This window comes from Rhododendron vialii, chromosome 4a (assembly GCF_030253575.1).
Source record: "Rhododendron vialii isolate Sample 1 chromosome 4a, ASM3025357v1".
NCBI classification, from domain to species: Eukaryota; Viridiplantae; Streptophyta; class Magnoliopsida; order Ericales; family Ericaceae; genus Rhododendron; species Rhododendron vialii.
Genome location: NC_080560.1, coordinates 35,020,985 through 35,047,438, shown reverse-complemented (window position 1 = coordinate 35,047,438; position 26,454 = coordinate 35,020,985). Strand labels below are relative to the sequence as shown.

The 26,454-nt window shown below is 38.6% G+C and overlaps 3 protein-coding genes across 7 annotated transcripts; all 3 read right to left on the bottom strand.

Moving 5' to 3' along the window:
- Positions 1–757: 757 nt before the first annotated feature.
- Positions 758–7,441, bottom strand: LOC131324472 (probable plastid-lipid-associated protein 10, chloroplastic). Of its 4 annotated transcripts, none has more exons than XM_058356444.1 (9): positions 7,324–7,441; positions 5,113–5,293; positions 4,806–4,931; positions 4,330–4,464; positions 3,926–4,021; positions 3,429–3,509; positions 1,517–1,600; positions 1,141–1,196; positions 758–1,057 (listed from the first exon to the last, which is right to left on the bottom strand). In XM_058356444.1, the coding sequence occupies exons 2-9, from the start codon at positions 5,266–5,268 to the stop codon at positions 943–945; spliced, it is 849 nt and encodes a 282-aa protein (XP_058212427.1). In that variant the 5' UTR covers positions 5,269–5,293; positions 7,324–7,441; the 3' UTR covers positions 758–942. The 4 variants fall into 4 exon arrangements, with proteins under 4 accessions (XP_058212427.1, XP_058212428.1, XP_058212429.1 ...); XM_058356445.1 differs by having other exon boundaries at positions 5,113–5,315; positions 7,324–7,434; XM_058356446.1 differs by lacking the exon at positions 3,926–4,021.
- Positions 7,442–8,502: 1,061 nt separating this feature from the next.
- LOC131322389 (uncharacterized) lies at positions 8,503–19,346 on the bottom strand. Of its 2 annotated transcripts, none has more exons than XM_058353697.1 (5): positions 19,112–19,346; positions 17,428–17,605; positions 11,309–11,865; positions 9,442–10,353; positions 8,503–9,129 (listed from the first exon to the last, which is right to left on the bottom strand). In XM_058353697.1, exons 2-5 carry the CDS (start codon positions 17,596–17,598, stop codon positions 8,844–8,846), a joined length of 1,926 nt encoding a protein of 641 aa, XP_058209680.1. In that variant the 5' UTR covers positions 17,599–17,605; positions 19,112–19,346; the 3' UTR covers positions 8,503–8,843. The 2 variants fall into 2 exon arrangements, with proteins under 2 accessions (XP_058209680.1, XP_058209681.1); XM_058353698.1 differs by having other exon boundaries at positions 11,309–11,859.
- Positions 19,347–20,923: 1,577 nt separating this feature from the next.
- LOC131323208 (FBD-associated F-box protein At4g10400-like) lies at positions 20,924–24,961 on the bottom strand. Its single transcript, XM_058354900.1, has 4 exons — positions 24,765–24,961; positions 21,785–22,712; positions 21,539–21,679; positions 20,924–21,448 (listed from the first exon to the last, which is right to left on the bottom strand). Exons 1-4 carry the CDS (start codon positions 24,806–24,808, stop codon positions 21,098–21,100), a joined length of 1,464 nt encoding a protein of 487 aa, XP_058210883.1. The 5' UTR covers positions 24,809–24,961; the 3' UTR covers positions 20,924–21,097.
- Positions 24,962–26,454: the final 1,493 nt, after the last annotated feature.

Genomic DNA, 26,454 nt, shown 5'->3' with positions numbered 1-26,454 from the left:
TTCTCTATTTTTTTTTTATTTTTTTTGAGTTTGTATTCAATTTTGCATATTGAAACGTTCAAGATGAGGGTTAAGAGTATCTCCGGCCTTCACTCATATTTTTTCTCAAATTTGATTCAAATTTTAGGTAAAAATATATTTTGGGTAGACACATCTCCAACCATCAAACCCAAATTTTACACATCTCCCTCTTTCTCTCTCTCTAACTAGCCGTTGGAGAAATGGGTCAAGGCAAAAGTTGTCTCAAATTTGGGCAAAAAAATGGATAAAACCCAAAATGGGAAAGGGTTTGAGTCAAAGATTGGAAAGAGATTTTCGTGATTTTTGCCTCATTTTTAAATTTGAGTCTTAAAATGGGTCAATGCTGGAGATGCTCTAAGCTTTCCCTTCATACCCTAATCCTCCATACTCCACCAAACTCAAATTTTTTGGCTACAAACCCAGCTCAAAAAGGATATCCAAATCGTTCGTCTCGTAGCTCTCGCATTTTAGAATACGATTATAGAAATCGAAAACTAAAGGGTAAGTATATGAACTGGTCCCTCGTAAGAGCCATTGTGAAACTGAAACATTACCATTCCACCTCACAGGAATGTCACCTTGCACCTACAACTGAATTTTCAGGGTGGTCAAGGATGTCGATAATTGTGTACGAATAATGCATCTAAAGCCATTAGTTTGCCTTTCCATAGCACCAAGCAACGACTCGTTTGGCTGTTTCGCGCTTGCTATTATAACTGGAATTAGGAAAACAGAATAAAGCAAATTTAGCGGCAGATATAGATTTCATTTTTGATCTCTTGGCTGCAGTACATTGTGTTGATCATAAGTGCGTCATGTAGCAGGTATGCACAGAGAGAATGTTCGGTTGCAATATTGGAGGATTCTATTCTGAACAATTTCGACAGTCATTTTCAGTATAGGCTATTGAATGTTTTCCCGTTAGACAACAAAAGGTCGAGTTCTAGTGAACACAAAGGCTCCACCTCTATCCGCACGACCCAAAAGCATATTGCCATCTAGATATGAGAGGTAATATAGTCCACCCACTGTCTGCCTGCATTTCAAACAAGTTCGTATTCATGCTTGTCAAGGAAGAAAATACGGGAAGTCGTAGTGAGAGTGACGTCTAATAGTTACCTCCCTTGGCTTCTCACTGGAACTTGAGCTTTGAAAGATTGGATAAACTGCAAGATCTGCAAACAAGCATTTGACAACTGAGTCTCGTATAATAAAAATTCCCCAGAATAACCATGTATGAAGCAACCTAACGACCGACTATGTATCTGACAGCCAACCCAAAATAAAGAATGAGTAAAATTTGTACTCGTATTTACATCTGTTCTTTTCACCAGTAAGCTTATCTTATCTAGGGCAGAAACGCAAAAGAGAATGGACTTGTAGTCTTGTACAAATCTAATTCGCACTAGATCAAGCTCAGTTATACCCGGAATACATATTGCTTGAGAACCTTGCTATCCAAGAACGCATGCCGAACTGAAGGAATAGGCTTTACCTGTAGACTGAGAAACGAGCGTGGCAATATAGCTGGAGCTATCAGAACTTGCAACTTGCTGGTGTCTATATCCTGAACAGCTATCTGCCAAATGAAATTGCAGGTTTCAAAGAAGTTAAGTGTTTTGACTACCTTTATCGCTTATTTTTGTGTTCTTCTGGTACAATAAGGAAGTTATTGAAAGGCATTGAGCAGTTAAATCTGGTTTAAGACGGACAATCTCAAGCTTAGATGCCCACCTGCATAAACCACAAACTTCAATAACGGAGAACGCATAAGTTGCAAAAAGGAACTCTAAGGAGTAAGTGAACAAAAATGAGACATGATACAACAATATCAGGGGAAAAATGACCTTCTGCACAGACTATCAACCACCGAGTTTATAGTTTTATACTTGGGTGATTGAGGTAAAAATAAATCTACTAGAATATCTTCTCCATAAAACCTTTGATGCATTCCCAGACAGAGCCTAGAGGACAACAAAGGAGTATCAATTAGACATTGATGCAATTAAGCACGCGCAGGGTTGTGCCATGTAACTGAAAACAGTAGGATGATGGTACCATGACTAGCATGAAGATAGAGGGCACCACAGGAAGATCCAAACCGCGTTTGTAGGACAGAAGTTATTGTGGATGGTTGAACTATTGAAAGCCAAATTTAAAAGGTTCCCCAATTAAATTTGATTTCCTGGCAAAGTCTAGATATATTGTAACTCCAAGTAACAAATGCAAAGATATACCTTATGATAACAGTTAAGACCAAGGTATGCTATCATAAGAGCGAGAAAAAGTAAAAGAGAAATGTTAGGATACTGATAAATATACCAAAACACCGTACTCTACTTGCAATGGGTGTTGATCCCACTCCAACCTGTGGGATCCTACCTACTATGAGAACAAAGTAACTAATTTGGTGTACATTTTCAGTATCAGTAGCACCAATAAAAGTTCAAAGAAAAAACAAATGAAGTAAAAGTTTGAGCATTGATTCGTTTCAAGCCAAACTCTTTTGGAATCAACTTGGTATTTAAGTAAGAACATTCAAACAAAATTCAACTTTCTATTGGTGGCCAGAGAGAGAGAGAGAGAGAGTGAGATGGCTATTTGGGCGATCTGGCACGAAAGTGCTCTCTCGCTGATTTCTGCTGCATCATCCTCCTGATCTTTCTCTCTTCATTCGCGATGGCTTCGCCTATTCCTTCTAACAATTTTGGTGCTCTTTTTCCTCCGTTAGGGTTGTCTTCTTCAACCTCTGCTTCGAAGTTAGGGCTTTCTGGTTTGCGAATATCAGCGATGTTGCTTTCTGATAATTCTTTACACTGTGGCTCTGTTCCTATCTTAGTTCATGGATCTGGTCCTAGTCTTGATAATCAGGGGATCTCTGGTTTTATATAATCTGGTCCTAGTCTTAAAGTCTTATTTGGTTTTAGATAATTTCTGATAGTCAAAGTCTTGGTTTTCAAGTAGAGCTTCTTGGTCAGAACGCAATGGTTGTAGCTTTACACACTGTACATGTTTTGTTCATTTTTCTGCAAACAAAATGTGTATTCAGTAAATACTTGTTCTAGGATGTTACAAAAGCTGATGATACACAACACCATACAATATACAACTCAAAAGAAGAAAAGAGTGCATGATTTGTTTTCGAATTTGAGCCAAGTCTTCTTCTAACTGCTTTTCTTCCTTTTTGTTATTATAAAAAACAAAAAGTGATACTCTAACACACATGAAGCAAAATGATGAAAAAAAACAAGTACCACGCTGCCTTATAATTTTATCGCAGGTCGATTAGCTAATATTCCATGCAGCTCTATAAGCAATATCCACATGCAGATTTTCAAAATGAACCTGTTGGAGTCTCCATTCACAACTTCTTTGAGAGTAATGTACGTCGGCAGAAAGAAACTCACCTCTTCGAACTGGAGGTAAATGCTACGCCAAGAAACAACAGAAAACTTAGCAGAAACGAGCAGAGTAGCACCGTCTTCATCCTGTAAAACACGTGACCACAGTTTTAATAGTTGAATTACAATTTTGCGAAGTGATGTGCAAATGATAGCAATAAGAAGAATGGAATTGCGTAATTCTTCTTGCCCAAAACATTGAAAAACACCTGGCAGATATAATAGCAATCCTATAATCCATGAGCTATGCTCCAAACAAGAAAAAGTCTCAGGAAACTTAAACTGCCTTCATGAATTAAGATACTAAACATATTCCCCTTTCTTGGTGACATTTCCTACCCACTAAACAGAAGGCAGTGGAAGGGATTCATGAACTAGTATACGTGACCTCACTGCCTTATATCCTATCCATTGGATTTCATGCATAACATTTCTCACAAATGACGTCTTAATATCAAAATCAGCACTTTTTATTCTAGTGTTCAACAAATTATTCACTTTACCTCTAGTAAGTTTGGAATACTCCATCGAACAATATTTCGGACAATACCTCCATTAGACTGACTTTTGCATTCAAATTTCTGAAAAATCTGACCAACCTGCCATGCACCAACCAATCGAAATGTTATGGGGAAAGAAGAAACGTAGGAAGGGGAGGAGATACTGTTGGCATGCTAATGGTTAAGTTCACTTCAGTGGAGAAATTCAAAGTTTAAAACAGTTTCAAGCCACACCGAGCAAGAATTTTTAACCAACTACTCCACCAATATTTATAACGAGGTAGTAATAGAAAAAGGTTAAGGTTCAGAACTCCGTATATAACAAGGGTGAAAGAATTCAAAAGAAGAATTTATGAGCACATCATAATACTTTTGATGTTTTTAGGAAAAACAGAAAATGTCAATACCTGGAAGAAAGGGAGTCTTGCAGAGGATTCTAGAAGAATTAGGACGTCGGGGGCAGACGTATACTCCAAACGCCATGTCCCATCCAAATCCAACAATTCAATTGGTGTCCCGGCACTGTAACTCTCCAACCCCACCTACCAATGGCATTTTTGGGTAGTGGTGAAAAATAGCATCTCCCGTCCTTACTCTTACTTTACTCATAACCAAAATATGGGTAAAATGTCCTAAATTCCACTTGATTCAACTAAAATTCAACCCAAATCAAGGAAGACTCAAATTTTACAAGGTCATTTGCTCCCTCCGAAATATACAACTATGCCATTAACCATTTACTTAAATTGATAGCCCGATTTGGATTTTGCCCATCTTTCAGAAAAATTTGAGTGAAGGCCAAAGATGCTCTAACTAAAACATCCATGGAATAGAAAACAAGATAGCTGAATTGATGAAGGCAAAGAAGAAGACAAAAAAACACCAGGGCCTCTTCAATGGTAGATCGTTGATCTGCAGATGTCATGAGACCCCGTTGAGTGTCTTGGATAGCTGTCAACAGCTGGCGTTTCCTCCTTTCTAAATCCAGCTTATTGTCCTTGATTCCATCCTGAGAGATTATCATCAATCAGCCGCAAGTGCTAGTCAACTACCACTGATGACTCCAGTAGAAATGGTAGCCATAGTAATAAGTCAAGGAAAAACGCTTTGGACGCAAATATGCCTGGAAGTTTGTGTCCATACTGGTTGAACAGAATACGAAGGAGAATAAGCAATGGTTAGGAAAGTACCGAAGTTAGACGGGTTGCTACTGTTGCAAAACATGGAAACATTTTGCCAGTGGAAGATTTCCTTGCCCCACTTGGTGTTAGGGCAGAGGTCTTCATCCCATCAAAACCTCTCTTTGTCACTTGGGGGTGCACCAAGGAAGCAAATGATAATTCCATACCTAGCCTCAGGTTTCTTCAAAATCTTGGATAGAGAAACATGGGAACTATGTTCAATATTAAGGGGAAAATTACATCAACACAATCTTTATAACTTTGAAATCATAACATCACCATCTATTCCCTGAATACCACCATTCATCCTCCTTTTGAATAGTGTTACAACGTCCTAGTGACAGGGTGCCCCCATTGAACATTTAGAAATAAACATCTCAATATACTTACAAATACGGTGAAAGAAAACATATTAAGGTGGTGTTGACATGTCTTCCATAGGTCGATAAAAGCAGAAGTTAGGGAGAGTGGTATGGTTACGGTAGAGGGTAGCACTATGGGGAGGACTAGACCAAAATTGTCTTTAGAGGCAAAAGTTTGAAAGTATCTAGGTTTGTTAGATATCACAGAACATGATGTCTTCCGCAGAGCTCAATGGAGAAACCAGATTTATGTAGCCGATCCTAATTGACGGGGACTAAAGGCTATATTTAGTGTGGTTTCGTTAGGTTAATTTTTTTTGTTGCTCGTCCTTTAACCTGTTATGTTTTCTGGGATAGTGTTTCACCACCTAAATTTTACTCCATACCTTAGTTGCAGGATCCTTCTAAAATGGGTGCGCTCCCTAGACAAGAGCTCGAATCGGCGCTTCCAAGATGGGAGCTTGACAAGAGCTCACTCCTAACTAAGATGGGAGCTTATCAGGCCGTTAAGGCAATTATTCTCTTACTTTTAAGGGAGTTAAGCCATTTTAGAAATAAAAATATGAGAATCATATTAGTCCAAAAGTTTTACAAATTGAGAATATACAACTTCCAATCATTACACTTTAAGATTGGGAAAATTTTCAGTATCACTTTTCCTTTAATGGTTAAGTATTTTATATACATATTATTTTTATATAATCTATATACGCTCTTTAGGCGCTCCCAACCTCAGGAGCTTCTAGATGCCTCCACTCCCCCGCACCCGCTTCATGCCACTAAGCTCCATACCCAATAGGAGAAAATATTCTAGTCTCCAAGTTTTGCTATCTGCAGCTATTTTACTCCTTATCGCTTCTTTAATCCTTATCTCATGCCATGTCAAACCAAGGATGGGATTCATTTGAAGCTAGATCTCACCCTGGGATGACAAAGGACCTTTATTCCACCTTATCCCACCAATGGTAGTCCTACAAAACACAGCTATGAGTTTAGTTTTTTTTTTTTGTCACAGCGATATACATCAACGGGTTAGTGAGTTATTTGTTAGGGGAAAGGGGAAGGGGAAGCCACCACATGAGTGGGGCAGGCGTGGGAATCAATCCCAGGCCAAACAAATGGGCAAAGGGTGCTCGACCAACTGAGACACCGCCCACATTCCAACTATGAGTTTAGTTAGCTGTCACCATTTCTCCCATGTATTTATTTTCTTCTTCTTTTAATTCTCATGGCTATAGGGCACCGAATACTCAAAGGCTCCAACCTATGTGAAGAAATTATTCTTTTAATTCAGTTAGATACATGGCTAGAGTAACTTGTTACTTGCAAGCACATTCAGTAAAACAAAACACTTCTTTTTCTTAGAAGAAGGTAAAGATAATAGCAAGAGGAATGAACTTCCAAGTTTATTTAGCATAGACTTCAACCCATCACCCTTCACCTCACACAGTATATTACACATATATTATTGCCGTACAAGAAAAATAAACATTATGAGGGATAAAGATGTTAAGGGACATTGCGTATTCTACGTGACAAATTCCATCCCAAATGATGTGGCAACCGCATTTCTGAGAATTGGTAACTCAAGCAATCGCATTGAATGATCATTCAATGCGATTTTGAGCCGATTTTGATTCAATGCAAGTGGGCAGTGGGATTGGTCCCACGATTAGTCGAGGTGCCCGTAAGCAGGTACGGGCACCTGATTTATCAAAAAATCCTATAAGCTCAGAAATTTGTTTTTATAGTAAATTCGATAGCAGAAAAAGAAAACCAAGGAGGAGATGCTGTTGTTCATTCATTACAAAAGGGACGAGTAATTCTAAGCAGTAACGGTAGAAGCTGTACAACTAACCTGTGAAATCAAAGATAGAAGCCGGAAGAACGACTGGAAGAAGAGAGAACAGGAAAAGAGCAATAGAGCATCTGGTCCTTTGGTTTCTTTTCTTTTTATCGAAAAGGAATGTCATCATTAAAAGAATAATACAACCACGTATATATATATGTGGGCCCACACAGCCCAATGTGGCCCCATATTTGATGCGGATAGTTTGTATAAGCAGCTTATTTCACATTTTCAAACTCAAAAATAAAGTAAATGAAAAATAATTTTTTAAATTTTTTTGCATCGTATAAAAGATCTCATCAAGATCTTCCAAACAAGATCCATATTACATATTTTTAGATTTCAATAAGACCATAATTTTTGAGCTTGAAATTGCCTTCTTAAAAAATAAGGACTTATCTCCGTTTCCGGAACGGAGCCTTAAGTGTCTGTGATTATAGCATAGCTGAGAGTCTGAGACCTTGTTCTATTGAGAAATGTTAGGTGCAAAAAAAATAGACAAAGAAAATATCTTTAAAGTGTACATGAACGGTTCAGATGCACTGCACAGTAAATCTGAGTCGTTCATATACACTTTAAGGGTGTTTTCTTTGCCTATTTTCTTTGTCACTAGCACTCCTCTTGTTCTATTAGGAACTTTTTGGATTTTGTCCTTATTTGAATTTTTTTCGTGTCTTTTATGGGGTTGTTCAAATTCTACTTATAAATACTCCATTTTGTAGTCTTTCCCTCCATCCTAATCAGATTTTAAATTGATTATATTTCTCAATTGGTAATATTGCTTTTTATATATAATATCGATCTATTTTGATAGCTCTTGATTTTTACTAATATTAAACAACGTTTTGAAAATTACCTAAATTATTATAGATAGATAATAAAATATAATCACTTGAAAAAAGTAGCACAGACTCTTAAAAAAGACAAAAATTGGAACAAGAGGAAATATAAATTGTATTCCACCCGTTAAAAAGGCAGCCCTCTACAAGAAGTCAAAATTTTCGATATAACAGGAATTTTGTACATAGTTTTTCAAAAACTAATTCAAAAAAAATTAAAGAATCTAAATTAGTTTTTTAAGTTCACGCAAATTTTAAAAATTAGGCGTAAGAAGAGAAATGAAAGAATTATGATTTCTTGGGAAATCACTAATTTGGATTTGAGCATTTTGATGAGAATGGAGAGAAAAGAACAAAAAATAAATTTTTTGATTGCCCTTCCCTTTTCTCAAACATAACTATAGTCGAAAAATAATTCCTTTGCACATATTTCTCTATAAGTTATCACATAAAAATATATGACAACCTTCTTTTCTTCGTGTCCAGCAGCAATTTCTAAAGCTCCGAAAAAAATCAATAAAAAAGAAGAAGATTTGCCCACAACAAAAACTGCACTGAAAGACCATTAGAGGTTTAGGTACGATGCAAACAGTATCATATGGTCCACGAGCATCAGGCATAGGGATCATACGAGTCATTCCTATCGTCTCCAACTCCCCCACAAACATTTTCTACGCTTCAGCTACAGATTCAGTGTTCATTGTCGTCCAAACGATGACCATTGTGGTTCTGCTGGTCATCCTCTTCCTCAACAACTCCATCTCGGCCTCCGTAATCAACCCATGGTAGCATAGACTCAAACAAGACAACCAACGGGTTTCGGTTTGCAACATCACGGGGAGCACGTGGGTTGGCAACATGGCCACCATTCTGTACCTCTTCTCTCATTCTTGGATCAACCATAAAATTTTGCAGCATCTCAGGTGGCATTGTTGGCACAGAATCAGAAAAATCAGATACCAATAAGTGGCTATACCTGGCAGAAACAAGAAACGTCTCACTGTTAAAAGTTTACGTAATACAAAAAGCAACCAACAAGCAAAAAACAAACTAAGAGACTGCCACATATACATATATCTCCTTCCCATAATGTTGCCAGATAGTTTTTTTGGAACCAAAATGGCATTTGCCAGTTCACCACTACAAATTCTCAGTATTAACCTCACCTGACAAGAGTACCACAAACTCTATAATGGAGCCAAATAGAGCAGAAAACACATATCAATAATGCAGCTATAATTCTAGCAGAAAATAAAAGGCTAACCATGAAAATGTGAAGAATACTTACTCATTTTTCTCTGATGGGAATGCTTCTTTCCTCACACAAGCCCAGTCCCGAGCCTCACTACTATTATGCTTTAGTGTTTCAACCACAAGTAGTGCAGAGTTCTTAAGTAGCTTCTGTAGATCAGGGAGCCTCCAGATAAGATAGCTCCTTGCAACATAGATGTTAATCAGATGGTCCAAGGATTGTATTCCAATTTGATCTGATCCAAAGTAGCTGTGCTGGAGTATGTTTTTCCATGCCTGATCCTTCAGAGGTACTTTCTCCACCAATTTTTTCAATACTGTCGGATGAAGCATTAAAGCCTGCTTCATAAGATCAGTTGAAGTAGCTTTTCCTGACTTCATTCCAGTATCCTGAGAGCTTCCCTCGAGCTCAAGATAAAATCGGCAAACGGCAAGGGAAAATGAAAAATTAGGAAATAACCATAAGGAGTTGTCATGCCTATATTCCCCAGAAAAGTGTTCTAGCCATGTGTATTCCTTCGATCTCAAAGAGAAATAATCTATACAACACAAGGCCCCCTTTCGGTCATCTGAATCCAATGAAAGCAATAATTTGCAAATTTCAAGTGCAGAGCGATGGCACCCACGCCTGTCCATGTTTTTCATGTGATTGAAGAGTGCATGGAACAATGGCCTGTTAGTTTCATGGCTATATTTTAATTGGCATTTTCCCTGCAAGGGGTTGAACATTGGATGCCAGGCACATTCCAAGGCATAAAGACACTTTGCAATAAACTCTGCAGACATTGGTTGTTCGCCCGAGAAGCTAAAATACTCCGCCATAGCTATCAGTGAATCTAGATGATAAGGATGATGCACAAGAATATTTGCTATACCATTCGGATCATGTATTGCTTTAGCTGCTTCAAATGCTCTCTGAGCTTGGCTATATAAAGATGAGTGGGCATACCTACATGAAGACAAAAGGTACTTTAGGTACAAAATTTAAATTGGAAACTGTCATAAAGTGAAAGATCAATGCATGTCATGAGTCTAGAGACATGCAGTGAAAGATCAATGCATGTCATGAGTCTGGTGATATGCTTTATTCTGCATTTAGGAAATAAAATTCCTCCAACTCCAAGTGTAGTGATAGTGATAGCGAGAAACATAACATTGACATCAAAGTCTAAAAGATTTGGTACTTCAAACAAATTTCAAAATGGAGATAGCAACTCAACTTGATACCATATGCGAATCTGCGATTACGTAATTGCGATGCGCAAATGTAAGTATTTAATGTGTGGGCTTTCCAAGGAAGTTAAAATTATCAAGGAGGTACGTACCCCGGCTTGGGTTCACACAAAAGCTAACTTATGCTACATTTATGACCAACTGTACAAGTTAAGATCCTGTCTGCAAGGAATAAAAAATGATGCCACAGCCATTTTCTATAATCTGTTCCTTCAATCAACAGATCGAAATACATACAAGCCAATTCATAAGATGATAAGATCATTTCACCAATTCAGCGTTGCTACACCTTAGTTCCACCACAAAGCTTTCAGACACAATGGTTTAGCACTTGAGACAAGGTCCGGACTAATTCAAAGTTAAGGCAATACAAGTCAACATCATCAGTAAAGAGAGTTCAAGAATTTGCTGCATATATAGTAGACCTCTCATATGGTAAAAGCATAAAATCTGTAGAAAAAAACAGGGAGAGAAGTATTTTCATCAGTGAAGAGAGTTCAAGAATTTGTTGCATATATGGTAGACTTCTCATACGGTAAAAGCATAAAATCTGTAATAAAAAATAAAAAACAGGGTGAAAAGTATTTCGATCGGAGTATAAACAACCACAAAGAGATGCACATAGTAACTCTCATAAAAAAAGTACAGAAGACATTAAGAATGACAATTACTTGAAATAGTGGTAACCATCTCTTGTTTCCAAAAATTCCATCAACAAAGATCCATCCCAGCGAGGCCAATGTTCTGATGGAGACACAAGAATAACCCTTCGATGGTTGTGACTTCCGCGTCTTCCCCCACGTATCTGTCCCGAACTGCGTGTTTGTTGATTTTTTTGAAATGAATTTACTACCTTGGAACCAAATATTCTTCGCAGCTCGTTTTCTGCTCTTAGATATTTGGGATCCACTTGTAAAATGTCGGTCATGCATTGTTTGAGCAGGCTGTCACCTACTTCTACATTTGCTGGCTTGGCTTTTAAAGGGCCCGATAGGTGACTAGAAACATTAACTTCAACAGAGAACTTTTCGACCATCTCATCCAAAGGCTTTTCACTGTCTTGTGCATCCACAGAGGGATCCTCCTTGGTCTTTTTCTTTTTCTTTCTCTTAGCTTTGTGATTGGATGATGGAAGTGTGTTTATAGTAGCTTTTACCAAGGACGGTTCTTTTTCATCACTTTTTCCCACCAATGGTTCATCAGCAATTTCTGCCTCACTCACCTGCAGCTGAAGTTGACTGTTAGCCGTTAGGCATTGAAATCCAACAGAATGCACAAGAAAAATGATGGACCTCTTACTGCCACCAGCAAAAAGAGTGGAAAGTGGTGAAGATTAAATTCCAAATACAGTAGCATAGCACACTAGTATGGCTGGATAAGATCGCCAAAAAATCATCATAGATAATCTATTCGTATAAATCTGGTCTCAGCTTGAACATAATATAACAAACAACTAACAGAACTAAAACCTTTACTCCTTATTCTAATAACGAGTAGGTCAAAACCAAATAAAGTGATTACCAGTGGTAAACAATAATTAATCAAAACAGTTGCAAGCTAATTGCGTTACACATATGAATGTCATCAAATTTTCCCAAAGAAGAGTGTTTGATTCACGTGGTTGAGTTGAATTATCAATTTTAATGTAAATGCCTATCGTGGAAAAATTAATAATTCTGATCAAAAGTCTTCAAATACAGTTTTTATAAACCAGCAACTCCACTGTCAGTTCGTTTCACAATCATCCCAACCCCATCAATGACCAACCAATCTGGGCTCCTAGTTTTCTTCGAATCTCTTTTGGGGATCATCATCAAAAATATATAACTTTACCCCATATGACCACTACTACATCCAACCCATATTACCATTGTTCAACACCAAATGCAAACTTTGGAACAACATGAAATCCCTAAAAGGGAAAATGAGACGTCTAAAGTCATTTCTTTACAGCAACTTCTCAATTCTAATTGGTGAGAGAAACTTTTTATCTATATTGCTGAGTTTGAGTCCAACTGTGAAGGAAAATTTGTGTTTACCTGTATTCCTTTATTAATCATGCACTGGGTATGCCTAGAGAGGGAATATTGATTGTCAGGTTATCGTTGCTACAGTGAAAACTGTGACTGAGGTTTTCCCCTGCGTTCTAAGTGTAAATATTTACCTAACAATCTGGGTTAATCTTGATTTTTATGGTCGGGAATCTTTTCATTTTGTTGTTTTGATCGGAAACTATTTACCTTCTTTTGACTTGGGGAAGAATGGAGTTACTTTTGGAACTCTATTTCTACCTAAATCTATGGGGGCGAGACTCCTGAGCTATTTTGTAAGATGATCGTTTAGCTGCATAGCTTAGAAATAGTACGGAAATAGATCGAGCCATTACTTCAAAGCAATTCAGCAGCGACATGAAGTAGAAATGTGTGAGGTCAGCCGACCCATGAGAAAGAAAAAATTGCTATAAATATAGCAATTTTTATTGGTTAACAAATAATAACATCAAAAAATAGTATTTAACCCATCATGTTGTGAAACACACTAGATTACTTTTCTCCTTAACTCATAAAGAACCCTTTGCTTCGAAGCTTATGGGACAATTCCACATCATGAACCCTTACTGCACTCTAGATACCATACAAATATTGGCCCTCTCTCTCTCTAGAATTTGAATCGACTGGGCTTCATCGGTAACTCTTCCACTGGGGGGCAGGTGTAGCCTCCATCTTCCTCCTCCTCCCCCTCGGCAGTCTCCTCCCTTATCTCCTTTCCCTTCTCCTCTCCATGCCCTTTTCCCGATCATGGTGGTTTGCCGCTGTCGGTACTGCTGGGTACGACGGGTTTTTCGGCCTAACGGCTTGGCGATCTATTTCTTCTGTCCAGTAGTGCTCCCTCCAGTTCTCGTTGTTGGATGGTACTGGGTTCTTGCTTAACGGCGAAGTGGGGCCGCGGTGGAACGTGGTTGGGTTGGGTGGTGGCGGTGGTCGAGGGGGTAGTTTAGGACTCTGTTTTTTTGTTTTTTTTTGCAGGTGGTGGTGGATGTGGTTCAATGTTATCTTGTAGGTTGTTGGAAGCGGCAGTTTGAGGGGTTGGCTGCAAGCAGTGTGCTGGATGCAGCAGAGGGGCTTCATTAGGCGGAGGAGGTTGGGCTGCGAAGGTGGCGGAGGACGGCTGCACGTAGCAGAGGATGGGAGGCTCACAGCACCTGGTGGAGGTAGGGATGCAAGGTTCACGGCGGTCATTACGGCGGTGGCTCTCCGATCGTTTTTGGGACTGGCGACATGCAGCGGATTCACGGCGGTCTTGCTTCGCGGTGGCGGCTGTTTGGCGTTTCGTTTTTCCAGATCTAGGGTTTGGGCTGTATTGTTGGGCTAATCCCTTTTATTTGGGCTTTTAGGCTTGTTATGGTGTTTGGGCTCCGTCCCACTAGCTCTTTATTGCTTTATCTGGGATTAGTGGCCTTTTGGGAGTTGAACTTTGGCCCTTGGGGTTTTTTCCTAGGTTGGTATCTTGCCAATATAGGGTTTGGGTCTCAAATGGGCACTAGTTGCCCATCTCCCTGATCCTTTTAGTCTTTGTAATTACTTCAAAGATTAATAAACTTTTTTCGCTGTTCAAAAAAAACATCATCAACCCTTATCGAATGCAATTGTAGAAGCTAGTGTATTCACATAATTTTGTGAAAACTGAAAGCAATAGCATTAATACATGCATTTTGTATCTTCTACTTATTAGATGAGACACTTAGTTAAGCTTTTGATGTGCGGTTGGAAATAGATGAAGCATTGTCCATTAGTATATAAGTTATTTTGTTAAATTATGGTTGATATTTAAGCTTGTGAACAACTCCATAGTCACATATTTCTGGAGTTGCTACTGAATCTATTGGTATCAATCATATCAGACGCTAAGATGGACATCTTAGGTGTATCTGCAAATTGGGTTGGTCAGAAGTAATCCAATTAGTTCTTCACCTGGTCAAATCTTAGCACCCACACTGTAATCACTAATACTAAATACTCCCTCCATCCCATTTTGACAATCTCCTACGAAAAGACGAGCAATTTTCGGATAAAAAATAAAGTACTTCCCTAAATTATTTTTCGAGTTTTTTCGCAACAAATTAAAGATCTCGATTAGTTCTTTTATTTGGTGCATTCAAAAAAATTATGAATGGAAGTACTTTATTTTTTTATTTGAAAATTGCACGTCTTTTCATAGGGGACTATCATTTTGGGATGGAGGGAGTAGTGGCTTAGGCAAGCGAAATGCATCAATCAGTTCCCCGGTTGTAGGTCTTTCCACAAATGAGCGGCATTCTTGCTATAGACTTTTGGGCTGCTTCGAGGTGGAAGAATGAGGACACCTGACAAGTAATAGGATCCTCTATCAATAGAAGTCCCCCATTGGAATTAGTTTGTCCATGGGAAGAAGAGCAAGTATACCTTATTGGGTTGCTACCCCCAAGCCATAAATGAAGGGGGGCTTCCCCAATTCAATAGACCTGAGAGAACTAGCTATAGAAGCGGGCAGAACATTCTAAGTCAACAACTTTCTTCATATGCATGGGTGATGGTCTAAAACAAAAGGAGGCTATTTTTATCACAATGTGAGGACACCACCGCTCATCCCTGGAGTATGAAAAGATGAACTCTTTTAGTCCTTTTGTTTTTCACTCCATGAGCGATCTGAAGTGAAGATGCGCACCATCCATTAAAGCGCATCAAACAACACCCCGTATTTCTTGACCAACCTTAGCACCTCTTTATCAAACATCGTCCAACTCGATATTGTGGTAGACTTCCCTCTTACAACTAGCACGAAAACTCGAACAGCTAACTCAAGAAGATGAAAGAGATTCTATAATCTGAAGAGAGGATGAGTGGACGAGGTCCAAGGCATGATGGAATGAGGCATCAAAGCGGATATTGGTGACTAAGAGAGTGTACTATAGGAGACGACAAAATCTCCCGTCCGTACAAACTTTTCTATAAACATCAAACCACATTTTCTTTCCTCCAAAAAGATTCACTATTACTCCAGGGATCCCACTCATCAAGACATAAATCAGGTATTTGTTTTCGTATTTGCCTCTATAATACAATTGTGTCTATGGCATCCATCGGACCATCGCTATAAAAGCTAATCATACGGCATTGACAACTTATTCTTTCTTGCTCTTCCAATATGAGGGTTGGAGCAACTTTCTTTGTTTTTTGTGTTCTTTCCCTGTCCCAAGCTATTTGAGAACTTCCACAATTAAGGAGAAGCCTATCGAGATTGTTATTTCCACGAATGTCATTATCTCTGCTACACGGTTGATGTTCAGAATGACCTATTTGGGCTCACATTTCTCTTCCAAATTCTCTCGAGGAACATCAAAAAATACTTCTTCCCGTATACCCAATAATTCATCCAACCCATACTACCTACGTTCCACGCGAATTGGAATTTTCGGAACATGAAATCCCTAAAAAGCGGTTTTCAGCAGGCATCTAGAATAGACCGTACACAATGATTTCTTGACATCAAATTTTCAGTCTAAACGATTAAACCTAAGCCTTTTATTCATACTGTTAGAAAAAATTGCTTTGGTCAGTAATGCTTTATCCATGATGTCATCATCCACCAAGTATGCCTGGGGAAGGAGAATTGATCGTCAGCTTATCGTTTGCTACACTGATTGTTACTAAGGTTAACATTTGCGTTTTAAAATGTAAAAACTGGTATCTTATACCATGGCTTAATACTTAACATTGATTTTTATGGTTGGAATGTTGTTCATTTTTCTTGTTTTGATCCGCATTTCATGTTTAAATTGTCATTAAAAGGATCTCATTATTTCTATTGTACGATTGAATCCCAGTTTTCTGAAATTCAGCCATTCTTATTTCCTTCCTTTGTTTCCCCAAAATCTATTAAAACTATAGGGCTAGATTTTGAGCCTCTACTAAATATGGGGTTAATATAAGACTGAACTTTGGTAACTAATCAACTTCCTGTCCAAGTCAATTTTCTTACTGCAAAAGCAAGAACCAGTAGAGGCATACCAATCGGAGGAATGAATTTCGGATGACCAATACTCAACCAGCAAAGAAAGTAAGAAAATGAGTGGAAGTTTACTGCAGAGCGACAGAGTGTACAAGCTCACACAGTTCAACTAGTGATGATCAAACCCTTCTCCTTTACATGTTGCTGTGGCCAAGGTGGTCATTGACAAAAGGTGGCTGCCAATCGACCGACCAAGGTTGCAGGTCATCATTATTTACCCTTTTTGGAGATCTTTGCGTGTAGTTTTGGTTCTCAACTGTATGTCTGTTGCAAAGACTTCCATCTGATTGGTTGATGTGACAAGAAGAGATCATTTCAGTGACTTCGGAGTCGTATGTGCTGAGCACCCATGGCTTCGGACACTATACATGCTGAACCATTAGGATCGGTCAGTTATTATTAGGCCGCCATGTGTCTTGTGCATTTACTTTGTTTACCCTTTTTTGCCTTAATTTGTCCTGGCTCCTTGTGTTAATAATCATTTCTCATCTCACCTAAAAAGTAACAATGTTTGATTTGTAAAAAGCAAAGTGGAACAAAGATTTCATTCCATAATACCATCCAAAAAGAGAAACATACGTCGAGAAAGTAGAGAACCCTCAATTTGGCCTACAAGACCAAAACCAACAGCAAAGCAGAAGAGGCAAATGACACATAATTCAGCAAAGTATAACACAAGTGTAACACAACAACAAAATTAGTTGACCTAGAGAGTAAATATTAGCAGGCAGCAGCGGTAAACCTGGTCTTGACCATAGTCATCATCGTTGAGAAGATCGAAAGGGTTTAGAGAAACAGGAGGCGGCGAATCTAGAGACTCAGAGGAGTCGCCGTCGTCAACCTCATGCTCTTCATCTTTTGGTTGACAGAGTGATTCTTGTTCTTTAAGGACTTTCCTCAGCAAACGAGACATTCTTATCCTGAAAATTCAAAATCACTCATCCGGATCAACATCATTCAGCTCAATATGAAAGATATCATCACAAGGGAAGACAATTGCATTGGTTTCAATCCATTGGCATGTGGCGTGACCTAAGAAATATACTCTCTTAATTGAGCTCCAACGAGGTCTTTCACTTGGGTTCTATGCAGGTTTTATCCTCTAACGCAGCTTAGGGAGGGGGGGGAGAGGTGGGGGGTTATAGGTATACTCAAAATCATGTTTGCTCGCCCAAGCAATTTTTTGTTTTGATGAATATGGTATTTTCACACAAGTAATTTTGCTCATGGCCTGACACTTTGACACCATTAGATTAAATCTTGGATATCGTAAAGCGATAAAGGTTACATGCATTTTGGCTCCCAGCTTTCTAAAACCTTGAAATTTGAATCGGAAAAGGCAAATGACACAATTGAAGAGCAAAATTGTTGTTTTTATGGAGAAAAAGCCAAAAAATAAAAAACAATCTGATAGCTTTCTGAAATGAAAGACACTTTGAATTTGCGAGAAAAGAACACAACTAATATAACATGGGGTAAAAGAAAGACATAAATAGATGCGCCTGAAATAGTACATCAATGCAAAAGTCAAAATTAAAGAAATATAATACATGCTATAAAATCATGAGTTCATGACACCAACTTCGCAATTTATTCAGATCTTTCCAAAGTGTTTGTTCTATAATTTGCTTGGATGAATGCCACCTTGCTATAAAAGCATTAAATGCGCCTAGCATTGGAGAAAGTGTTAATCCACAACACAAAAGAGAAAGAAAGCCGAAAAATTGAACTTCTGCAATGCAAAATTAGACACATACACTTCACCACAATATGCAAAATTCAGAACAACCCTGTCAGGGATCAACAAGGCCATACATGCATCAATTTTAAACGGATACAACTAATTAAAGCTAGGGCTGATAAACGAACCAAGGTACTCGAGTTTGGATTTGTGTTCACTGTTCATTCATTAAAAGCTCGTTCAACATCAGTTTGCTACATGAAAAAATCAAGCATGAATATTTATTGGAAACTTGTTAAGCTTTCAAACCATGCTCGAACAAGCTACTACTCAGCTCGTTCGGCTTATGATATAAACAAAATTCAAACTACTCAACAGCAGCTCGTGTTCAGCTCGATTAAAATTTAAAGCTTGTTCGAGATTGGCTCATATCACAAACAAGCTAAGCTTGAACATGTTCCGAAGTTTCAAAACCGAGCCTGAACAACCACTCTGGTCGGCTCGTTTGGCTCGTTTATCACCCCTATTCAAAGAACAATTAACCCCCGGCTTAAAAAAAAAAAAAAGAAAAAAAAAGAAGAAGCACGAACCCAAACAGGCACACTTATTCATAAAATCTAAATCTAAAAGAACCATAGCCATAACAAGTCCAAAAGACTAAAGCAATTTAAGTTCCTGCACATAATCAATTGAAGCAAACTAAATAGATTTGTAAACAAACCACACACACACACACAGAGCATACAGTTAGGGCTGCCGATGAGAATGACACCCGCGATGACAAATAGCGATCGATCACCGAGAGGAGGAAAGAGAGGCAATTGGTAGAAGAGAAACCCTAACTTGTAAGGCGGATTCGATTCAAGTGATTCTGGTCGAAACTTGAAACCATGACCTGTTCTGTTTCATTGAGCGGATGAGGAATTGGATACCGCACCCCAGCTGTGGGCCCATAATCAAAATTGTTTATTTTTTTCGCTGGTTAACAAAATGTCAATTATGTCTAATTATATACTACTATTAAAATTAATATTTAATATTGATAGGCAAATGAACCGAGCACTTTGTGAGTTTGGATTGGCTTGGCTCGTTAATACTCAGCTCAACTTGTTAAGAGAGGCTTAGCTTAATTAAATAAGCTCGTTTAGTAAATTACTAAGCTGACTAAGCTCGGCTCGTTAAAATCGTTAAAATTGACTCGAGCTCAAGTTTTTGGACACATACTTTCCCAATACAAACACATTGGAATTAGGTAACACTGGAACACGGATTAGAACTCATTTTATTTTCTGTCTTTTAAAAGGGCCAAAGAGGAAAACTAATTTTTCTTAATGGTTGTGAATTCCGAAAATTCATATCGAAAAATCCGATCAATACGATCTTTTATATGGCACATTATGTAGTCTAAGTCTAATAAATGAACGATCTCGATCATTTTAGTGAGTCCGAGAAAAATCTACTAATGGGTTAGATTAAACTGTGGGCCTTGAGACAATCTTATTTCATATTAAAAGAAAAATAGTAGGAGTATTAGATATTTCCAAAAGCCGGACCGGTCTTGCGGTTTGATTATGCTTAGGTTCCACATATATATGAGTTAGGTTATGATTCCCAACTTTGTAGAATCGGTATATTTGGTTCGATTATTAGTTTTCTAAAGAACTAGACCAATATAAACCGTGTACACCCCTGACCTTTTGCATGCACACAAAAGACTGGAGTGAAGTCTTAACAAGGTAGCTATATTCAAAGGTAATAAATAAAAAATAAAAAAGGTAGCCGTATTCAAATAGATATACGTAGTTTTTTTGAAGAACTTTCTGTTTCAAGGTCTAATAATTGGATAGAACGTGATCCTTGTTTCTCTGGTCGACAACACACTGGCTGTCGATGCGTTTTCTGCGCCGAGGAAAGGTAGGATGTGGCTGATAAGGTTGCTTACGGGAGCGTAATCGAAAAGATTAAACACGCAATAAACAAGGCACAACGTGAACACACAATATTATGTGGTTCTCAAACTCGGGTACCGGGAGAGAGAAAGCTATTTCCACTATCACCAAAGATTTACAAGTGGGTTTCCAAAGAGATTATCGGATCTCACAAACAACCTAAGTGTATCCAACCAAATACAACATAATAGCGGAAAGAACTCCCCAAACTGGTGCTTTAAAACCCTTCAAAATAGCTGAAGTTGGAGTCCGAAACCGAGATCAAATCTGCCCCAAAATCTCACGAATAGTGCTGGTACAAATTGCTTCAACAAAGGAGACGAGCCGAGCTTTATCGAGCTCAAACTCGGCTGGAGCCTTAACGAGCCGAGCTTATTCATTCACTAAATGAGTCTCTTTAATCAAGCCAACACTCCCTGAACAAGCCGAGTTTTTATCGAACGAGCCAAGCTCCACTCACTTCATTTACTAAAAGAGCCAAAAACTCAAGCTTGAGTTCGGCTCGTTTACTAAACGAGCCGAGCCGAGCAAGCTAACTGCTCGGTTCGTTTATAGCCCCACTTGTCACCAGTAAACCAATTTCTTGCTATCCATATCATAAGGAGATTCACAGGTAAAAAACCCATCATTTATACTAAGACCAAATCCAGTTCACAAAAAACAAGACCGAATTAGTTGAAAGAGACATATCCGAGCAATGCAAAAATGACTACCAACACTGAAACACGAGTTCAAACAGCTAGGAATTAAAACTAGGACATAACCGATGACGATGGGCCTAATTAATCGGACTCATCATCACGCAAAGTAACAAATTTGATCCGACAGGCCCTTGAACCCCTTGGTAGCATTAAAAGTTGCGTGGCAACACGCAACTGGTCTTCTGCAAGATCAAAATTTTTCTGAAAAAGTTTGTAGTGTATTATCAACTTCTCCAAAACTTCAGTGTTCTTCAGAAAATACTTGGCCAATCTCAGATCCCCATCACCTCCTTGAAATTTCAGAAACCTAATTACCTTGAGGTTCGAGAGTAAACAAGAAGGAACAATCCGAGGTGGATGCCAATCATGCCAGACCGAGGACTTGTCGTCTTCATCATCACATGCATCTTCATCATATTCAATATGATACCCCTGTTAGTAAATAAACCAGGAAGGTAACAAGTTAATCATTGTTCCACACGATTGAAAGTTTTCCAAAGAAAATTTCTCTAGCCGACACACCTCTTTGAAAACAAGTCTTTCTAGACACGGTGATTTCGCCAATAATTGTGACAACCATACCCATCGAACATAGCCAGCACCAAGTACCAAGGAAGACAAATTATGAAAAATTGGCAGCTCAGAATAAATCTTGTGAACAACCTGCATATAATAATATTCCACTTGGTCAAATATCCGAGAATAACATGAGAAGTCTAACAGGACAAACTGTAAAAGAGGAAGTACAGAAATCTAAGGAAAGCATACCTCTCGGCAACTATTGTACAAGTGTAGAGATTGGACTTCAGATATCCCCATGAGAAGATCAGTCATACCTTTATAATCAGTTTCATCATATTGCTCTGCAATACAAATATCAGCTTTAACGATATGACTTAGGTTCTTCACTAAATAAACCTCTGCTTCATAATCAATCAGCTCCAGATATAGAAGAGCTGGGGTATCAATCACAACCTTGTACTCTGCTTCAGAATAAAACGATTTTTTTCTTTTGTTACAATATCTCAACTTTGTGAGAACAGGCGCAGAAATGTTAATAACATGAACATCTTTTCCAACGCATCCATTCATACTCAGTTCATCAAGCACAGGACAGCCAAGAAGGAGTCTCTTGATTGAGTCATCATCTGAAAATTTGACACTATCAAGATGGAGAATTTTGAGACTGGATAGGCAAACCGAAGCTGGTACATTGAGCATAAATTTGGTACCCAATTTCAATACCACCAGTGTTCTACAAGAAGAAAGGTCCAGAGGTGCCACATGATTAGTAGAGTTGTTCACTGGAATAGAGAGATCAAGTTCTTCGATAGGATATTTTAAGGGAGCAGCAACCCATGCATTCACATGTGAAACATCATAACTTTGGCAGCATTTGAGACGGAACTTATCCAAACATGAGACTCTCTCAAGCACTCTGTCCACAAAACTTGCAAAAATCATTTGGAGTGCAGCTCTGTTACTCTTTTGACGTTGAAGTATCAACTTATCATCAAAATCCACACTAGTGACTAGTGTCCAGAATTGCTTCCATCTAGTTGATAAGACGCTTGTCGCAACTGCCATTTCTGTGGGAAGAAAAGAGAGGATTCGGCCAATAAGGTTGCCTGGCAAGTTGCTGATTCTATCTTCACATTGCATGGCATGTCTTTTCGCCTTTGAACCCAAGGGTTCTCTGGTTAACCAAAAGAATACACAAATCAAGTTTATAAAATTTGTGAAATAAACAAATCAATGAGGTGGGGCCTGCCTCGTGGGAAAATAAAGCAGCGCAACATTAAAGAGAGGGGATAATATATGCAAGACAACATGCGAAGGTTTCACAACACAAAACACTAACCCCTTCCTCTCTCACTCTCCCTCTCTCTTTCTCTCCAAGACCTCCCGTGTTATATGGGGCAAACAACAATGGCTTAACCGTAGAGAAAGGAAAACGTATGAGAGATTACATACACAATGTTAGTCTGCTTTGAGAAATCTAACTTAGTTTTTTTGAAAGGCGAGAAATCTAACTTATAAGGAGACACCATGATTACGTTAAAAAAAAAAAAAACATAATAACTTTCACCGTCATAGCACTTTTGAGTTGATTGATGTTGAGTTGTTAGTTACTAATTAAAATAAAAGGGTAGAAGAGTAATATTATACATTTTCGCCATGACTTTTTCAAAATGGGCATTCTTTATTGAGCAGCAAAACGTAAAGAACTAGCCTAAGATTGACGGATGGAGGGAGGGAGTATCTAAAAGCTCTATAGCTCATCTATAAGGATCGGAGATATTGAAACAAAACAATTCTATAGTTAAGCATCCAACTTGCAGCCAGAGCTTGTAAGTTGGGCATTAACAGTTAGTATGTACTAATGTATGTATAAGCGACAACATAGTAGAGGCATGGTATGAATAGACCACCGGAGGCGGCGGCGGCGGCTTACACTGTTACACATACATGATTTTATTGTACCATTCCAACAGAGGAACCCAAATGCGTCAATAATATATTCCTGTGTCTAAAGCTTTTTACCGGCAGAAAAATATATTTTTTAGGTCAACTTCTAACCCTTTTTTTTTTTTTTTGAAGTGACAGAGAAGTTACGGAAGAGTTCATTTCTTTGATCAAATCAATGGATTATAATTCAGGAGAAAAAGACATCTACTAGAACTAAGAACTTCATGTTGAGCTAGAACCCAAGAGAACTCAGCTCCCGTCCAGTCTCCATCTGTCCAATTTTGCACAGTTTTGGGCCGTTTTCAGCCCATCCAGGACTGGGAGCAATAACGATACCACACTGTTCATAACATAGCCCTCACTGAGAAGTTTATCCTTTCGAAAAAAAAATTAGCTTGATCGGATACCAATAGCGAAGTGAAAAAGTAACATTAATAGAAGAACAATGAACAGTTTAAGGTGTAAAATTACGTGCGTCAGGATGGGTGGCGGTCCACCAGTACCTAACTTTCTCAGCAAGTGCTATAGTAAACAATGTTCTATTTAGGGCGAATGAAAGAACCAAACCACTCAAGTTCAAGCCGGTGTTCGTCTTAAAAATCTCGTTTGAGATCGGTTTGTTTATGTTCGAAACCAAGCTCGAACAAACTACTGATTGGTGTGTTCAACTTATTGATCTTTAAAAACCTAATCAAGATCGGTTCATAATCGACTCAATTAAAGCTCTTCTGAGATCATTCTTCTCATAAACAAGTCAAGCTCAAAAATATTTTTGAAGCTCGTTAAGCTTTCGAACTAAACTTGAACAACCTACTACTCGACGTGTTCGACTTACGCTCTTTAAATAGCTACTCGAGATCGGTTTGTGATCAACTCGATTAAAGCTCGTCTAAGATCTGTTCATCTCATAAACAAGTCAAGCTCATACATTTTTTTAAAGCTCGTTAAGTTTTCAAACCAAGTTTGAACCAATCAACTGTTCGGCTCGTTGGGTTCGCTTATGAGCCCTAGTTTTAATCATCGTTGGGGGTTCAAGTGGGCCCACAAGGCCCCAAAACTAGATCAATCCGGACGGATTGAGACTTGAGAGTAGATAGGAGCCGAGAACGACCCCAAAGCCCTCTACTACCCTCATAAGCAGCCTCAGTACACCCAAAATTTCTAGGTCTCAACCATTAATGCAACTAGAACAGCAACAAACAAACATTTCAAGTAATTTCCCAAGTGTAAACATGTAATGGCGCAATGCAATCTAGTTGGTGGAAAATAATACAAATACCTTCCCGTGAGAAGGCCGCGGTACGGCGGCGGGTGGCGGTCCATCGGCCGCTGGCTATTTGTTCAGATATGATGCCAAGAGGAGGGAGTAGGGTTTTTCCTTTTCCAACTCTTAAATGGATGATTGTAAAGTCCTCAATTATCGTGCTAATCTCCACTGTTCTCAAAAGCAGTTGTTTCTCGAACAGTCGAACTTCGATTCCAGAGTCGCTAATAAGACTTACAGTGGTATAACTAAATTTATCAACTTCTTAAATCAAGAGAAATGATTTTGTCACTCTTTTTTTATTAATGTCACTCATCTACAAGCGTATTTTTGCACAAAAAAATTACTTATAGGAAAGTAGCGTTAACAAAAAAAGAAAGTGGCAAAATTAGCGGCCTAAATCAATAATCAACTTTTGAATTTTAGATAAGCAGAACAAAGCAATATTTTCTTTTTTGATAACCACACTCTCAGTTATGTAATCTTGGTTGTTATTAGTGAAGTACAGTATACGATTTTACGTTATTCTATAGGAAATTGATTTTGACGTTTCAACTTTTATCACCGACACTCTACTTTGTGTGTTAATCGCATAAGAAAACAAAACTAAAAAAATGAAATCCAAAATCACCTCCATATTACCTGTACGGTGGTACAATTAACTCAGAGGGTACAGAACTTTTTGCCCAGCTTTGTTTAACCTTTTTCCCTACCCAGATGCAATGTCGAATGGCAACTTTTCCAAAGTTTTTTTTCTTTTCTTTCCCCTCATGTGTTATTGTAACAGAAATCCTATTGGTACCGACGGGTACCATAGGGAAAATGTACCGACGGCCGCCGGACGGCCGTCTCCGGCCACCGGACGGCCGATCCGAGCCGTCCAAAAATTTTAAAAAATAAAACCGAGTGGGCCTACGCGAGAATCAATGGCATCCGAGGTGTGTAGGGTACTTGATCCGAGCACCCATTTTTCGTGTATATTTGTATATACGTGTATATACACGAAAAAGGGGTGCTCGGATCAAGTACTCTACACACCTCGGATGCCATTGATTCCCGCGTAGGCCCACTCGGTTTTATTTTTTAAAATTTTTGGACGGCTCGGATCGGCCGTCCGGTGGCCGGAGACGGCCGTCCGGTGGCCGTCGGTACATTTTCCCTATGGTACCGTCGGTACCAATAGCACTACTCTATTGGTAAGGATTGATGCTAATAGACCAACAAGGGGCTTGAACATGTGAACACGGTATGTTGTGATTTTGTCATTTTTGAGACAAGTCAATGCTGAAACCATATTATTTTTTTGTAAAGTTTCAAAATTCTGTCATATATACATTTATTGGGCTAAAAATCCTTTTAACAGTTATGGAGAAAATAATAAAGAATTGATTACCGAATAAACATTCTTTTGCTACAGAATATAATGCATCAGTTACACATATTTTACACGTGGCTTTTTCAACCCAACGGCTATTTAACTCCGGTTCGTCACTTGGTTCAAATCTTCTAGCAGACGTGAACGTTAGAAGAGGAAAAACTGTGAGCATATTGGGTTGAATCTTGGAGTCACTGCAATCCGTTAACACATTTACGTAGGAGAGGACTACTGGCTTTAAGACCGTGCAATATCACGCCTCCCAGCTCTCTCACAGGCCAGCCTTTCGTTAACACCTTTCATAATACTATCTAGTCATTCCTTTGTGTC